Source organism: Cyanistes caeruleus, chromosome 25 (assembly GCF_971803275.1).
Source record: "Cyanistes caeruleus chromosome 25, bCyaCae1.hap1.1, whole genome shotgun sequence".
Classification (NCBI taxonomy): Eukaryota; Metazoa; Chordata; class Aves; order Passeriformes; family Paridae; genus Cyanistes; species Cyanistes caeruleus.
This window is the reverse complement of record NC_141725.1, coordinates 1,630,398-1,646,373: the sequence shown is the minus strand read 5'-3', so window position 1 is coordinate 1,646,373 and position 15,976 is coordinate 1,630,398. Positions and strand designations below refer to the sequence as shown.

General features: G+C 59.3%; 1 protein-coding gene across 6 annotated transcripts in view; it reads right to left on the bottom strand.

The window, feature by feature from the left end:
- Nucleotides 1–15,976, bottom strand: part of UNC13A (unc-13 homolog A) — a 37,392-nt gene that overhangs the window by 4,716 nt on the left and 16,700 nt on the right. For 2 of the 6 annotated variants that reach the window (XM_086862404.1, XM_086862405.1), the window contains 24 exons: nt 15,599–15,826; nt 15,276–15,417; nt 14,752–14,921; nt 14,069–14,184; nt 13,811–13,974; nt 12,917–13,079; nt 10,502–10,570; nt 10,301–10,390; nt 10,016–10,150; nt 9,623–9,756; nt 9,091–9,176; nt 8,726–8,852; nt 8,548–8,644; nt 8,280–8,423; nt 7,108–7,191; nt 6,799–6,876; nt 6,433–6,521; nt 6,154–6,306; nt 5,907–6,030; nt 2,693–2,731; nt 1,724–1,753; nt 588–644; nt 304–384; nt 40–187 (listed from right to left, as the gene is read on the bottom strand). In XM_086862404.1, the coding sequence (XP_086718530.1) occupies nt 40–187; nt 304–384; nt 588–644; nt 1,724–1,753; nt 2,693–2,731; nt 5,907–6,030; nt 6,154–6,306; nt 6,433–6,521; nt 6,799–6,876; nt 7,108–7,191; nt 8,280–8,423; nt 8,548–8,644; nt 8,726–8,852; nt 9,091–9,176; nt 9,623–9,756; nt 10,016–10,150; nt 10,301–10,390; nt 10,502–10,570; nt 12,917–13,079; nt 13,811–13,974; nt 14,069–14,184; nt 14,752–14,921; nt 15,276–15,417; nt 15,599–15,826 (2,748 nt within the window). The remainder of the gene's footprint in view (nt 1–39; nt 188–303; nt 385–587; nt 645–1,723; nt 1,754–2,692; nt 2,732–5,906; nt 6,031–6,153; nt 6,307–6,432; nt 6,522–6,798; nt 6,877–7,107; nt 7,192–8,279; nt 8,424–8,547; nt 8,645–8,725; nt 8,853–9,090; nt 9,177–9,622; nt 9,757–10,015; nt 10,151–10,300; nt 10,391–10,501; nt 10,571–12,916; nt 13,080–13,810; nt 13,975–14,068; nt 14,185–14,751; nt 14,922–15,275; nt 15,418–15,598; nt 15,827–15,976) is intronic. The other 4 variants (XM_086862406.1, XM_086862407.1, XM_086862408.1 and 1 more) reach the window with 2 other exon arrangements.

The following is a 15,976-nucleotide window of genomic DNA, read 5'->3' as shown; positions in this document are numbered from 1 at the left end:
TGGGGAGGGCCCAGCAGGTGCCAGGGCAACGTGTCCTACCCTGCGACGACTGGGTCTGCACGAAGGTTTTGATGAGGAGATCAGTGGCCTGGGTGTAGAGGGACAGGGCGTAGCGCAGTGACTGCAGGTCAGGGCTCTTCTCCAGGAAGGTTTTCTTCAGCCCCACGCCACCGGCATGGAAGTATTGCTGGAGGGGGAAAGGCCTCAGGATGCTCAGCAGCTCTGTGAGGGTCCCCCAGATGCTCCCTGTGACCGCAGGGTCAGAGCCCCAGGGGCACCCCAAACACCCCAGAGTGCCCTCACCTTGATGGTGTCCAGTGCCAGCTCCACCACAGCACACTGCTTCGGGGTCAGGCTCTTAGCTTCCTCACGCACCATGTGGTCCTGGGGGACACAAATCCTGCACTCAGCACGGGACCAGGACCCCGCTGCCCAGCCCAGCCCAGCAAGAGGGCAGTGCAGGGGTCCTGGCAGCAGTGGCACTGGCAGCCAGCCTAGAACAGAGAGCAACCCAGCACCCCCAGCCCTCACCTTCAGCTCAGTGACCCCCAGCCCTCACCTTCAGCTTGGTGACCCCCAGCCCTCACCTTCAGCTTGGAAAGCTGCCCCAGCTCCTTGGCCGCGTTGAAAATCATCTGTGTGCCCTGCAGAGAGCAAAGAGACAGGGACAGCCCCGGTGAGCAGCTGGGCCAGGGGTGGCATGGCCAGGCTGGGCATATTGTGCCAGAAACTTGCTGCAGTTCCAGGGGCTGCTCCAGGGGACAGCAGCCAGGAAGGTGACACAGGTACCAGGCCAGCAGCCCCGTCTCAGCTCAAGTTCTCTGCACAGCTGTGAGGCTGCAGGCTTGGGGACCCCAGGGCAGGACGTCACCCTGGCATCAGGGGCCTCATGCTCGGCTCAGCACAAGCAGCTCGGCCCAAGAGTCCCATCCTGCTTCCCGTGCTCCAAGCACCTGCTCCTGCATCCAACAGGGCCTGGCACAGCACGGCACTGACCACTCGGACATGGGACACGGTGGGAGCAGAGAGCGAGCGTGAGGGACAGCGGGCACGGGGAGGATGTGGCCTCCACCCCACAGCCACCAAACAGCCCCCAGCCACACAGAGCCCTGCCCAGTCCCAGGGAGGTTCCCAGCCCCTTGGCACTCCAGGGAGTCCCTCAGGCGGGAGACCTGGGCTGCCTCTGCCTGACCTGTGCCCCCACCATGGCAGGGGCCATGGAGCCACTCCGTGAGGCCCACGGGCACAGCAGCCCCTTGGATGGGTAGATCCCACTCACTGCCCTGGGCTGGCACCTCTGACTGGGCTGAGCTCCTCCAGTGTGCAAATGCAACTGGATAAATTGGGGCCCAGAGACCTCCACCACCTTCCCAGCACCAGTAGTTCCAGTCCTTCCCAACACAGAAACCTCGGCATCTCTCCCATTAATCAGCACCTTCTGCAGGGGTCTGCCCCCTCCATGCCCTCATTTTGTATGGCACCATTTCACCCTTTGTGCCCACCCCTCTGCCCATCCAGTTCTGTCCCATGAATTCCACCCTCACTGTTCCCATCTCCCCCAGTCAGTGGACAGGCTGGTATCTGGGGACACTGGCGTCCCCAAAACAGAGCACAACAGGACACTGGACTGAGCTGGAAGTCCCCAACCCCGAGCACAAGGGACAGGGAGGAGGGAAGGGGAGAGAGCAGTGCCAAGTGGGGAGCAGAAGAGCCATGTCCTTACTTCAGTGTGACTGGGCAGCTTCACCCTGCTCTGGAAGAGAACAGCAAGGGACAGTTACTGGTGGCCCCAGCAGCATTTGGCCGCGGCTCCAGGCCCCCCACATCCCCTGGCCATGAGGGCTCTGGCCCTGTACTCTCCTCTGGCTCTGCCCAGTTCTCTGCTGGTGCTGCTGGTTCTGCACCAGTTCACAGCTGCAAAGGCTCAGCCCCACGCTCACGCTGGTGGAGCTGTGCTGAGTGTGCCAGGTCTCTTCTGAGGACAGGCAGGTTTGCTCCCCACCCCATTTGGGGCTGGGAGATCAGAGGGAATCAGCTCACCCAGCACACTCAGCAAACCAGGCAGGAGCCAATGTCCCCCAGGAGAGGAGGGGGAGCGGCAGGCATTGCCCAGATGGATGCTGGCATGGCTCTTCCCAAGAACCAGGATTTGGGGAGCAGGCTGGGGGCAGTGCTGAGCCCCCACCCTGGGATGAGGAGTCCCCATACAGGGCAAGAGCCCATGTGCTGGAGGAAGCCCTTGGTGCAGGGCTGGGACTCAGCAAGGACAGGGGAGCAGGCTCAGAGATCCGGGGGATCTCGGCAGCCCCAGGGCCCTCACTGTACCCAGCATGGGGTGCCCCCTCTTCCTGAGCCCCCCACACGGGATGGGCTTGTGTGGAGGGTCTCCCATGCACAACCCCTCGCTGGGGCTGAGGGGCAGTGTCCCCCACAGGGATGGGTGACACCCCAAATCCACCCACGGGGATTAAACACCACAGAGACCCCACTCCCTACCCCGGGGACACACAGAGCTGGGGCTGTCCCCAGCACACAGCACAGCACACCTCACCACAACACCACGCAGGCAACAGCACATCCAGACAGCACGACAGAGGAAGCACGGACAAGCCTGGACCTCCACAGCAGGCGGGTGTGAGACCACAAGTGTGGCCCCGGGGTGGTGACACACATGGAGCCCACAGCTATTTACCTTCTCTGTCCCCTTGCCATGTTTTCTCAAGAGCGTGCCCTGTAGAAGCAATGTCAGAGGTTGAGTGGGAGGGTGGGGGGACAGCATGGGACAGGACACAGGGGCACAGGTGGCAGAGACATCACGAGCTCCTGAAGGACAGCCAGTGGGGGACTGGTCCCCATTCTCAGTGAGGGCCTGGTGTCATCAGGGTGCTGGTCCCCACTGGAAAGCAGGATGTTGCACTGCTGGAGAACTTGTCCTCACAGTGGGAAACTGCTGGGATGAAGGGATGCTGAATCCATGAAGCATGATCCTTGCTGGAATACAGGATCCAGCTGTGTGTGGGCAGGCTCTGGTGCCCCCACACATCCTGCTTCAGCTCTGCCAGGTGCTCCCAGCACTGGGGAGGGAGCAGGGAGGGAGTAGCTGGGATTTGGCATTGGCACGCAGGGCTCTGGTTTGTTCAGGGCTGGGCCCAGTGGCAACCCCACACTGATCCAGGCAAGAGAAACTGTGAAATGAGGCAGCAGTGCCATGGGGGAGTATGAACTCGGCTCTCAGGGTGGGCTGTTGGAATCAGGAGAGGGGAGCACAGAGTCAGCTGGCTGGGAAGCCTCAGAAGGAACAAGCAGCACAGGTAGGGCCAAGCAGGGCTGCCAGGAGGGGCTCTGGCCCTGGCACAGGGTGATGGGTGAACAAGAGCAGCTTGTACCACACAGAGCTGACACTGCTCTGTCCCCCAGAGCCTCAGGAAAGCTGGGACATGGAGCCCCCACCAGGCCCCCGTGAGTCACTCATGAGGTTCCCACGAGGTCTGAGGGGACACTCAGCCTCAGGCTGCCCCCAAGGCCTCTCCAAATGCTGCTGTTGGACACAAAAGGTGCTGGGGAACAGCAGAGGGGTGCTTGTTCCTGCAGGGATTAGCACCAGCACCCAGCAGCTGGTCCCACCGCTCTTCCTGCACAGGTGCCCGAGTCACAGCAGGGGTGGGGACAGGACTGAAGGGGAAATTGCCCTTCCCTTGCCCCCGGGGGCATAAACCCACAGCCACAGACTGGTCAGAAGAGGACAGAAGGAAACTGCTCAGTCAAAGCCATGCAAGGACCCAGCAGCGATGCCGAGAAGGGAACCAGGAGTCCAGGTTCCCAGGGTCACATCCCGACCAGGGAAGAGCCTCACAACTTGTGCCAGCAGCCTGCCCCGACACCGAGCACCCGGACCAGGGACCGCCGAGTCCCCCCGAGAGACTCCTCCTCCTCCTCCTGGCAGGGAAAGCCTCTGCCCTCACCCCCACCACAGCCAGACCCCAGCCAGGGCCTGGAGGGGAAACTGAGGCAGGAGGGACAGAAGAGCATCCCTGACTCCAGGCACGCACCGCTCCTGCTCGTCCCTCCCGCGGTATTTGTCCCCTCAGCACGGCACTGCCATCACCGCCCCCTCCCACCCCACAGCCTCCCCTCGTCCCTCCCCACATCCCGGCACTGCCAATCTGTCCAAGAGCTCTCCACCCACCACACCCCCGAGGGGCCGCTGGCATGTGCCAGGCAGGGCTGGGGACCAGGAGCTGGACCAGGTCAGGAGCCGAAGGAGGGTGTGGGCAGGGCACGGGCAGCCACACAAGACAAGAACCGGCGAGGCCAGGACCGACACAGAGCGGACAGACAGACAGACAGACAGGGAGCTGCCGTACTTACAATCATCTGCCATTGAGAGGCGAGAGGAGCAATTGGAGAGAACAACCGTGACGTGAGTGTCGGCCCCCGCCTCCTCCATCCTCCCCAGTGCCAGCCCTGGCTGCCCCCCACCCCCGCAGGGCCACGGCTGTCCCCCATGCACAGCACTCGGTGTCACTGCCCTGCCACTGCACCGCAGCCTCCACAGCCCCCGAGGGGCCCCATCCTCACCTGCCCAGTCCCTTCTCACTCTGGGGGGGCTTTGCCTCAGGGGGGCTCAGTTCCAGGGGGGGCTTTGCCTCAGGGGGGCTCAGTTCCAGGGACCCCTCTCGACACCCGGCTCTGACATGGATGCCCAAACTGCCAACCTGCCCTGCATGCTGGCACCCAGGGACACCTGGGCAGGTTGTCCCCTGCCCCAGGGACCAGTCCCAGCAAAGCTTTTCCAGGGACTGTCTGCCCTCATGAAAATCACCCAACAGAGCTACATGTCCGTGCCCCCTCCTCTGCCCTAGCACAGACCCCAGTGCCTCCAGAGCATGGCTGGAAAGAGACCGGGATGGGGACTGGGATGGGGACTGGGATGGGGACTGGGATGGGGACTGGGATGGGGACTGGGATGGGGACTGGGACTCAGTGGCACCAGCCTTCCTATGAGATTTGGCCACCTTTGGCCAAGGGTGTGTGAGCCCGGTCAGGAGTGATGTGGGGCTGACCTGAGCCAGGCTCAGGGCTGTGACACAGTGGCACAGGCACCACTGAGGGCTGACATGTCACCACTGTGCTGTCCCTCACAGACACAGCACAGGAGCTCCACAGCCCCAGAAAGGTGACACAGAGGCTGACAGCTCCAGGAACTCCAAGGAAGAGCCTGAGCCCAGCTTTGTAATGGTGATGAAAGCCACCAAAGAGTGACAAGAACGGGTATGTGGCTGGTCAAGAGCACTTGTGCTCACCCTTTCCTGACTGACTTTGAAGGAACCACCTCAGAAAGCTTCAGGTGGAGGAGTGGCAGACAAACAGCAATGTGATATGGAGCCTCAGAGAGGGACCATTCCCTGGTTTGCTCTGCTTTCCTAAACCCCCCATAGGAGCAAGGAATTGCTCAGCCCTGCTGGGGAATATGTCCCCCCCATCCTCATGAAACCCCCAGCCCCTCAGCAAGGCCAACAGGCAGCATCTCCCCACGCTCCAGGAGCCTCTGGATACACCTGGCACAAGGAGCATGCCCACAGCCAGCGTGGATGAGTGTGGCATGGGATGCTGTCCCAGCTCCGAGGGAAGGATGGATAAGAAAGGGCCAGTGTCCCCACTTCATGCCACAATGGAGGTGGCAGGAAGGTCCTTTGGCAAAGCCAACCAAGAAGGTCCTGGAGCAAGGATGACCTGTCTCTTTTCCATCCTCTCCCTGGCCAGCAGCTGGACACAGGTTTGGAGACACCAATAAAGTCCCCACCCTCTCACATGCCAGTGAGGGCACCTGGCCAGCAGTGTCCCCACACTGGTCCCAGTCAGTCTCCTGTGTCTCAGGGTCCCTGGTCTCTCTCCCCATCACTCACCGTCTGGTCCGTGAGTGGGGGTAGGACGATGGTCTTCTCCATGGTGTTCATCACCAGCTTCCAGAGCTCCTTCAGCACCCGCTTCAGCACCGTCTTCTCACAGATCTTGGCAAAGAGCGTCAGGCTGCGCAGAGGAGACAGCGCTTGTGTCACCCCTCCCGTGTCACCCCAGCACTGCAGGTCCCTCACACTGCCTGCCAGGGCCAGGAGGGGCAGGGTGGGGGTTCCAGATGCCCCCCACACTCACTTGCTGTCCAGCAGGTCCATGATGGGCTGCAGGACATTGTCAGCGTCCTGCGCGACGCTGCTGCAGGTGCTGGCGGGGACGTTGCCGGTGCCCTTCACCTGGCTCAGGATGTCACCCATCTGCTTCACACACTCCTCAATGTGTGGCTGGAAACTGGAGACCACAACACACAGGCAGCTCAGCATATCCCCCCCAGGGCCCCTGGCCTGGCCCCAGCCACAGCTTCTGGAGCCCCAGACCTCTCCTTTGCCCTCTGCCCCTCCCTTCACCCAGCTGTACCTGGTGGCAAAGACTCGGCTCAGATCATCCAGGACATTGTTAAGTTTCACCTGCAGTTCCTTGAGGATATCACTGGCTTCTGTGTCCAGCTGCAGGAGGGACAAGTTGTTGAAGATGACAGGGTCCCTGAACCAGCCCTCAGGGAAGTTTCTGCATCCCAAATGCATCCCTGGGCAGGGTGAAGCCTTTCCCCACCCGATATGGTGGGAAAGCAGCGTGCCATGGGGCGGGACAGCGTGATCCCACACAGGAGTGAGGAATGAGTCTGCTCCCAACACTGGGGAACTGGGCAAGGGGCTACCTCTGGGGGGAAGGGAACGATCCAACCCCCCACAGGGCTCCCTCCTGGAACCCTCCCATACTCACATCCTTCCCACCCATGGCTTCAAACATCTTCTCAAGCTGGACACGGAGCTGCTGGATGTTGTTCATCAGGATGCAGGGCTGGAGGAGAGACATGGAAAGGGGGGTCAGCACCAAGAAATATGCCTGGGACAGCTGCCCCCAGCCCCAGGACCCTCCCACCTTGCACTGGAGGGACATGAGGACAGGGATGGCACAGAAGCCACCCTGGCAGTGTGTCAGGAACTGCCATTAGGAAAGGACCAGCCCACACTGGGGTTGAGGTGACAGCTGGAGTCACCATGTGGGGACAGCAAAAAGGAGATACATCACCACTTTCTCTTTCTCCTTGGAACAGTACGAGGCAAAATCCTTGGAGATGATCTCAGCATACTGGAGCAGCACATTGCTGATGGTCTGCAGTCAAAACAGGGCACCAACAAAGGTATCCAGGCAGCAGCAACAAAGGGGAAGGAGGGAGAGAAGGAAACTATGAGTCCCACAGCAGTGAAACAACCTCATATCTGGATACATAGAGGGAGCCCCAGACCCTCTGGTCTCATGGATCATGGAATAATTAAGGTTGGAAAAGCCCTATAAATTCAAGTCCAGCCATCAACTCAGCACCACCACCATGTTCACCACTAAACTTATCCTCAAGTGCCACATCCACATGTTTTTTAAATGCTTCCAGGGATGGTGACTCCACTGTGCTAAGACTGGACAAACCTTGCAGTGAAGAAATTTTACCAACATCCAACCCAACCCTCCCCTGGAACAACTTAAGGCCAGTTCCTCTCCTCCTGTCCCTGTTCCCTGGAAGCAGAGCCTGACTTTCCCCCCGCTGTCCCCTCCTGGCAGGGAGTTGTACAGAGCCAAAAGGGCCCCCTGAGCCTCCTTTTCTCCAGGCTGAGCCTCCCCACCTCCCTCAGCTACTCCTGCTACTCCAGATCCTTTCCCAGCTCTGTTCCCTTCTCTGGACACGCTCCAGCCCCTCAATGTCTTTGTTGTTGTGAGGGGCCCAAAACTGACCCCAGGATTCGAGGTGGGGCCTCAGCAATGCCCAGCACAGGCTGGGTGGTCACTGCCCTGGTCCTGCTGGCCACACCATTGCTGGTACAAGCCAGGTGCCATTGCCCTCCTTGCACACCTGGGCACATCTGGCTCACAGTCATGCACCAGGAGCCACATGGACACAGCCACTGGAAGCCAGATTCAGCACAACTGCAAAGGCAGCAGGCACCAAGCCTGCATGAAACTCCTCCTATATTGCAGCACGCCAGCTTTATTTAATCTATATTAATTAAGCAAATAACTCATCAATTAACTCATAATTAATTAATTAATCTCCTGTGCTAGGAGAGCTGGGAGCATCCCAGGGTGTGTTGGTGGCATATTGGCTGCCCACAGCTGAATGGAGTGGGCACAGAGAGCCCAGGAGCCCCAGCCAGGGCTGGGACTGGGGTCCCAGGGCAGTGCTGACCCCTGCCCTGGCAGGTGCCCACCTTGGCAAACCGTCGCATGTAGTGCCCCACAATCTGGGGATCGGGGCACTCCAGCTTCTTGATGATCTCAAAGCTCTGGTTGAGCTGGGAGAAAACATCCACCACAGAGCAGGAGAAGAGTGCATGCTCCGAGGTCTGCTGGAACTGTGGGAGTGAGATGAGGTGTCAGGAGGATGTGTGGGGAAGGTTTTGGCCGCAATCAGGACATACAGGGCATCAAGGGACAAGCCCCTCGACTCTGAGGCTGTGTCTCTAGTTCTGTTCGTACCCCATCCTTCTTGTCCCGCTCCAGTGCTCCGTGCAGGAAATCCCGTGACACCTCTTCGTTCTCATCCAGCCACTGGATGACAAAAGGCTCGAACCAGCTGAAAGAGAGACCCAGCTGTGGTGAGGCCAGCAGCCCTCTTGGTGCCAGTCCCCCTCCCCAGCCCCAGGGCTGCACTCACGCAGGGTACTCGGGCACACGGCTCTTGAAGGAGGGCAGCTCGGTGACGTACTCGTTGTACAGCCACTTCACCTTGAAGTGCAGGTTCATGTAGTCTGCGCTCTTGCACAGCCGGTGCTTCTCGTGCTCTGCAGGGGGAAACGGCATGGGGGTCACTCTGAGTCCCAAATCTGGGGTGTGGCTCCCCAAGGGCACCTCCAGGGTAACAGGGTGAAGGTGGAAGGGCTTCTGGAGGGGGAGGGTTTAAGCTACGCATGGTTTTGAGGAGATTAAATGGGTCTGCCTAGGGAACAGGTGAGGTGTGAGCTGAGGACAGCTCCTGCCTGGTTCCCCCCTCTCTGGCTCAGGGTGCCAGGTGGGACTCACCCTCCATCGCATACTTCATGTCCTGAGCAAAGAGGTTCCACATCACCTCAGCGCTGATCTTCCCCACATTCAGTTCCTGGGGGAACCTGGGGCAAGGGAAGAGTGTGAATCACAGAGTCCTTTAAGGTGGAAAAGACCTCCAAGGCCATCAAGTCCAACCTGTGAATGATCTCCTTGTAACCCAGCCCAGAGCACCGAATGACAGATCCAGGCCTTCCTTGGACACTTCCAGGAGTAGCAACTCCAAACCTCCTTGGGCAGCACCATCCAATGCCTGACCACCCTTTCTATGAATTTGTCCTGATATCCAACCTGAACCTCCCCTGGCAGAGTCTGAGGCTATGAACACAGTGTGAATCAACCACATGTAAACCACATAGACAGACATCCCTCACACACCTCCCAGCAGCCTCAGCTTTCCCATCTGTAGAATTGATGTTACAACCACTTCCAAAGGCCTCAAGATCCCACTGCCTCCATGTGGGCACCCTCTGTGGGCACAGCAGCGTCCCCTTCCCCAGCCCCTACTCACTGGTTCAGGCAGGGCGTGTAGGAGTTCTTGTCTTCCTCGATAATGGAGACAATCAGGGTGATGAGCTTGGACCAGAAATCCAGGTTTTTGATGCTGGGACCCTGCTCCTCTGGGGGCACCTCGCCTTTCTTAGTCTGGAGGGGCAGGGACACAGTGGAGACTTTGGTCACCCCAGTACAGGGATCAGCTTTGTGTCAGGGCTAACAAGGGGGCAGGAGGGAATACCCTGGAGGCCCCATGCAGCCCCCTCTTGTCTGTCCTGATCTCAACCCCAAGGCCTGGCAATCATTCTGCATGGACTAAGCACTCTGGAGAGCGAGCAGGAGCACGAGGAAAAGGAGAGGGGCATGGGATGGGGAGATCAGTGCCTGGCATCCCCCCTGCCCCACGCACCGGGTCTGTCTGGTACTCGCGGCTGTAGAGCTCGTGGCAGTTGTTGAAGATGTACTCATAGGTGGAGTTGAGACAGGCCTTCACACAGTCCTTCACCACCTGGCTGGCTCGTGGGGGGCTCTGCAGCTCCTGGACCTGGTGTGCAGGGAGGGCAGGGTGTTTGGAGCACCCCAAGACACCCACCCAGGAACACCATGGGCCAGCACAACCCCAACCCCCAGAGAACCAGGGCCAAGGAGAGTCAGATCCCCTGAGGAACAGGGGGGAGTGGAGCCCCAGCAGTACCTTCATCCGAAAGAAGGTGATGCTGGTCAGCAAATCCACTGTGGACTTCAAGTCCTGCAGCCGTTCGGGGCTGCTGGCAGGGAAGTTGTTCTGGGAAGGAAAGGTAAAGGAAATTTTTGTCCTCAAAATTCACAGAGGCGAGTGAGGGTGAGGGAACCGGTTGCTTCAGGTAGGGCCACTGAGGCAGGGCAGGCACCTTACCCGGTACATGGAGAGGTCGATGCGCAGGGAGTTGTGTAGCTGGTCCAGGAGTTTGACAAAGCGATCTTTCTGCAGAGAAACGCCCCGGGGGCAGGTGAGCAGGGGAAGGTGGCAGGCACTGACCCCCCCTCCTGCCCTTGTCTCTCATCTTCCTTCCCTCCTTTCCTTTCCTTTCCTCCCTTTCTTCCTTTCCTTTCCTCCCTTTCTTCCTTTTCCTTCCTTCCTTCCTTCCTTCCTTCCTTCCTTCCTTCCTTCCTTCCTTCCTTCCTTCCTTCCTTCCTTCCTTCCTTCCTGCCTTCCTGCCTTCCTGCCTTCCTGCCTTCCTGCCTTCCTGCCTTCCTGCCTTCCTGCCTTCCTGCCTTCCTTTCTCCCCTTGAATGGGCAGAGCATGCCTGCAGAGAAGAGCATCTCCTTGCTGGTGGCTGGGGCTCAGTTGAAGCCCTCAGCAGCTCCTGTGGCACACGTGGCCATGCCAGATGAGGTTCAGGATGGAGAGGTGACACCACGTGTCCCCTGTCATTGCTGGGAGGCTGACAGGCTGCTCTGTCTGCCCTGCCCACTGGAACACATCTGAGCCTGGGCTCAGGACAAGAGCTGGGAGAGGCACTGCAGGAACAGTAGCCCCTCAACTGGGGCTTTCCAAGACATCAGGAAAAAGGGCAGGGAAAGGATGTGCAGTGGTTGCCCATCTTGAGGGTGGCCCCAGAAGTTGGACATTTCCAAGAACTCCTCACTAGCCCCACTGGGCTGCATCAAGGGACATGGCATAAAACACCCCGTGTGGGGGGTCTCCACTGGGGCTGAGGGGCTGTAGTTGAGCTCAGCCCAGCTCCCACCCAGGGAGCACAGGGCAGAAGGATGCAAATCCCATCTTGAGCTGCAGATTGGATCAGGGCTCAGAGCTGATTGCAAAGCAACTCATCATAGAGTCTCAGACCAGTTTGGGTTGGAAGGGGCCTTAAGGACCACCTTGTTCCACTCCCTGCCATGGGCAAGGACACCTTCCACTATCCCAGGTTGCTCCAGGCCCTGTCCAATCTGGTCTTGAACACTTCCAGGGATGAGACAGCCACAGCTGCTCTCAGGGCAACCTCAGTCTCATTCACAGGGAAGAATTTCTTCCCTCAAAATGTTGTTGGGGAATATTTTCCTTTGCATTCCTGCTGCTGGGGAGGCTTTGAACTGCCATGTGGGCCTCCCATGAGAGCCCTGGGTTCCCCCCTCAGCACTGGCTGTACTGGGTCAGGGCTGACCCGCAGGGCTCTGCAGAGTCTGGAGCAGTGTCTGAGTCCTGGGATGAGGACAGTCTGTGCTGGGTTAGGGTCCCTAACATGATCCACAGCCTGTGCTGGGTTAGGGTTAGGGTCCCTAACATGATCCACAGCCTGTGCTGGGTTAGGGTTAGGGTCCCTAACATGATCCACAGCCTGTGCTGGGTTAGGGTTAGGGTCCCTAACATGATCCACAGCCTGTGCTGGCCACCGCAAACCTTCGGCGCTGCTGGGGATGGCCCAGCCGGGCCCTGGGCCGGACCGTGCGTCCCCGACACCCAAGGAACGGCTGCAGCACTCTAACACTGGACACGACGCGTACTCAGGGTTAAAGCGACACGGCCGGGCACTTTAGGACCCAACCTTAGGCTCTCTAAAAAAGAGAAAAAGACAAGTTTTTAAAATCCTCCATGTTAGAGAAAAGGCGGGTTTTTGGTACGGTTTCCTCCTCCTGCGTGATCCGGAGGCACAGCTCGCTCGGCTCTAGCTCCCCACTGCAACAGGAACGTGCAGGTGAGCCAAAGCTGCCCGGAGCTGTGCTCGGCCCTGGCTGTGTCCCTGGCTACCCAGCACCTTGCTGCACCCGGGGCTGGGCACTGACCCTGGCTCGACACATGCACACCCAGAGCAACCATTTCTTGCCTCTGGGATGGCACGGGGGGAGCCAAGGTGAGGACTCAGCCCCTTCTCGCCCATGTCCCCGTGGGGCCCCGGCCCTGCCACAAACTCGCCCCACTCGGCACCCAGCGGTGCTGGCACAACCGGCTGAGTTTGCAGCAGGCTGGGGACCCCAAAGCACACGAGGCTGTGCAAGACCCCCCATGAAGTGCAGGGGTGGCTCATGGCCAAATGTTTCTGATTTTGTCACCGAGGTGTTCCCCCTCCTGGCACACCGCCACCCAGCGTCCCGGTTTGCTCAGGCTCCCATAATAAGGGGAGCAAATTTAGCCCTTCTCCTGGGAAGGCGGTGGCTCTTTTCCTTGCTGAAAAACAGGAGTGGGATGATTTTGGGGCAAGTAGTGGCTGACCCCACTGCTGCCCGGCTGCAGTTTGGAGCGGGGTGTTTTGCACAGCTCGTTTTGCTCCCCGAGCCCCCCACCCCCTCCCAAAGAAAGGAGAGAAAAAGAAAAGAGCGTTTACGTACCATGGGACTTACCCCGAAATTGGAGGCGGCAAAGCGGTCGGAGGCGTTGGCGTTGCTGGAGGAGGTGGTGTGGGCATAGTAGGCGTTGATGTTGGCCAGCAGGGTGCTCATCACTGCCGGCACACCGGGACACATGTACTTGGAGGAGAGGCAGGCAAAATGCCTACGGAGAGAGGTGGCAGCTGAGGGTTTAGAGCCATGGGAGGGGATGCAGGGTTTGGATGTCATTGAATCCCAGAGCATCCCAAATTGGAAGAGACCCACAGGGATCATTGAGTCCAGTCCCTGGCCCTGCCCAGACCCCCCCAACAAGCCCACCCTGAGCATCCCTGAGAGCGCTGTCCAAACGCTCCTGGAGCTCTGGCAGCCTTGGGGCCGGGCCCATTCCCTGGGGAGCCTGGGCAGTGCCAGCAGCCTCGGGGGGAAGAACCTTGCCCTGAGATCCATCCCAAGCCCTGGCACAGCTCCAGCCCTTCCTGGGCTCCTGTCCCTGTCCCAGAGCCGAGCTCAGCCCCTGCCCCTCCGCCTCCCCTCGGGAGGAGCTGCAGCCCCTGAGGAGCCTCCCCTCAGTCTCCTCTGCTCCAGCTGAACGAGCCAAGTGCCCTCAGCTGCTCCTCAGAGCCTTCCCCAGCTCCGTGTCCCTCCTCTGGACACTCTCCAACACCTTTGGATCCTCCTGATCTTGTGGTGCCTGAACTGTACACAGGACTTGAGATAAGGCTGTTCCAGAGTGCATTGGGAAGGGGAAAGATGGGTGCAGATGTTTGGGGCAAGTCTGCAGCCATGGCAGTGAGGTGAGTGTCAATGGCAGCAGGAGAGGAAGATGGGGACAGTAACTCTCCAGCTGGGGGGCAGGTGCAGGCCCTCTGAACCAGATGGGAGCAGGGGACTCACGTCATGGCCTGGTAAATGGACTCCACTCCATAGCGCATGGCAAACTCATCCACGATCTCCTGTGCTGTCTCATCAAAGTACACCTTCCACGCATCATCCCCTTTGGCATCAGGGATTTTCACCACCCCGTTGTTTTGCAAATCCGTCACGAAGTGGAACAGGTTCTGGAGGTACAAATGAGTCCTGTCAGCTCCCCAGGACAGGTGGTGGCAGGGTAGGGAGGGGGCCATGCACCCTGTGCTTGTCTGGGCTGCTCACCTCATGCAGGCAGGTGTACTGAACATGGTAGGGAGCCACCTTCTCCTCGCCCTTGATCTCCACGCTGATGTGCAGCCGGATGGCTCCCGACACTGCTGACTTGTCTGTGCGCTTGTCTGTGGGTGCAGGGAAAGGGACAAGGCATGAGGAGTCCCTGGGGAAACCCTGCTCACTGCCCCAAGGAGGGGCACAAGGCTCTGGTACAGAGCCAGGGCAGAGGGGACACCTAGCACCATGTGCAGCCAGGCTGGGGTGGGATTTGGCCACATTGCCAGCTGCTAGAGACATGGCCTTCCTGTGCTTCAGTTTCCCCTCTGCAGGGGGCTGGTGTTCTAGAACCTCCTGGGTAGAGGTTCAGAAAATTACCCTGGGAAAATACTTTATCCTGATGGCTTTTGATATTGAATGTTTTTAACAGCAGACCGTGCTGCAATAGCCTTCAGCCTATGGCTGGCAGCACCTCCCCACTGGAGCCCAGGGCAGGGGTCCCAGTGTGAGCAGGATGTGTCACCCTGAGCCCAGGGCAGGGGTCCCATTGTGAGCAGGATGTGTCACCCTGAGCCCAGGGCAGGGGTCCCAGTGTGAGCAGGATGTGTCACCCTGAGCCCAGGGCAGGGGTCCCAGTGTGAGCAGGATGTGTCACCCCTGGGCCCAGGGCAGGGGTCCCAGGCTCTGCTGGTTACCGAGGTTGTACCAGACGTCCATCTCCCCGCTCAGGGTCCGGACCTCGATGATGGTCTGGCCCAGGAAGTCATCAGATTCCCTCTTGAAGCGCTGCTTGACACGGGACTTGATGTCATCATCCTCGTCCCACACACGGACCTTGATGCGGTCAGAGGAGTTATGGCACTCGCTGGGGAGGTGACAAAGGGCAAGCCCCAAGATGAGCACCAAAACCTTTCCAGCTACTCCCCATCACTGCTTCCCTAAACAAAAGGGACCAGCACGGAGCAGGAGCTGGGGAAGAGAGCCGATGAGGGCACCAATCCCCTCCCTGTGCCACACCCAGGCAGCCCCAGCACAGCCTGGATCAGCCCCTGGAGTCACATCCTCATGGCATAAAACAGAACCCCAAGGGACCCCAGTGGGGGCAGGATGAGGCCCAGCTGGCTCCCCCCACCCTACTGGGACATGGCAAGAGCCAGCACAGCCTGTCACAACCATGAGTGGCCAGGGAGGGGAATGGGGAGACCAGGGCTGGACTTACAAATGGAAATTCTCCTCCCAGACTGGATTGAGATTGCCGTAGATAGTTTTAGTCCTTTTTTTTGTCTTTCCAACCTGGACAGTGACATAGGGGTCACTGGAACCTGTCTTATCCTTTGCTTGCAGGCCCTGGGCACAGACCACTGCAGCACAGCACAGCATGGCAGAGAGAACAGAGACAGAGAAGTCAGTGCTACAGCCACGCAAAGATCCCCAAAACAGGCACCTGCATCCCCCAGGGGCTGAAACTGCCTGGCAGAATGAGGGGTTGGGCAATGGGGACATTCCCATGGTCCCTAAGGCTGAAGGTGATGAGCTGCCTACCCGTGATGCTGATCTTGGCTGACCATTTGGAGGTGCCATCCAGGACACTCTGCTTGACTGCCTTCATCTGCTGTGTGTGTGTGGTCTTGTTGACCCCAAACACCTCCTGGATCAGCTCAAATATCTCTGGTTTGTTGCGCTCCCGGATCTTCATGCGGTCCTTGAGCACCATGATGATGTTCTGGGTCCGGTCCTCTGCTCCATGCTTGGAGCTCTTCTCCGCTGCCCCTGGGAGAGGACAGGCATGGGTGAGGTGGGGTGGGGGGCTGGTGGTACCCAGGAGAGAGACAAGAGCTCGTGCAGGTTAGCATGGTGGGCTTGGGGACAGGGACAGGAGGAAATGGTCTCAAGTTGCACCAGGGAAGGTTTATGCTGGGT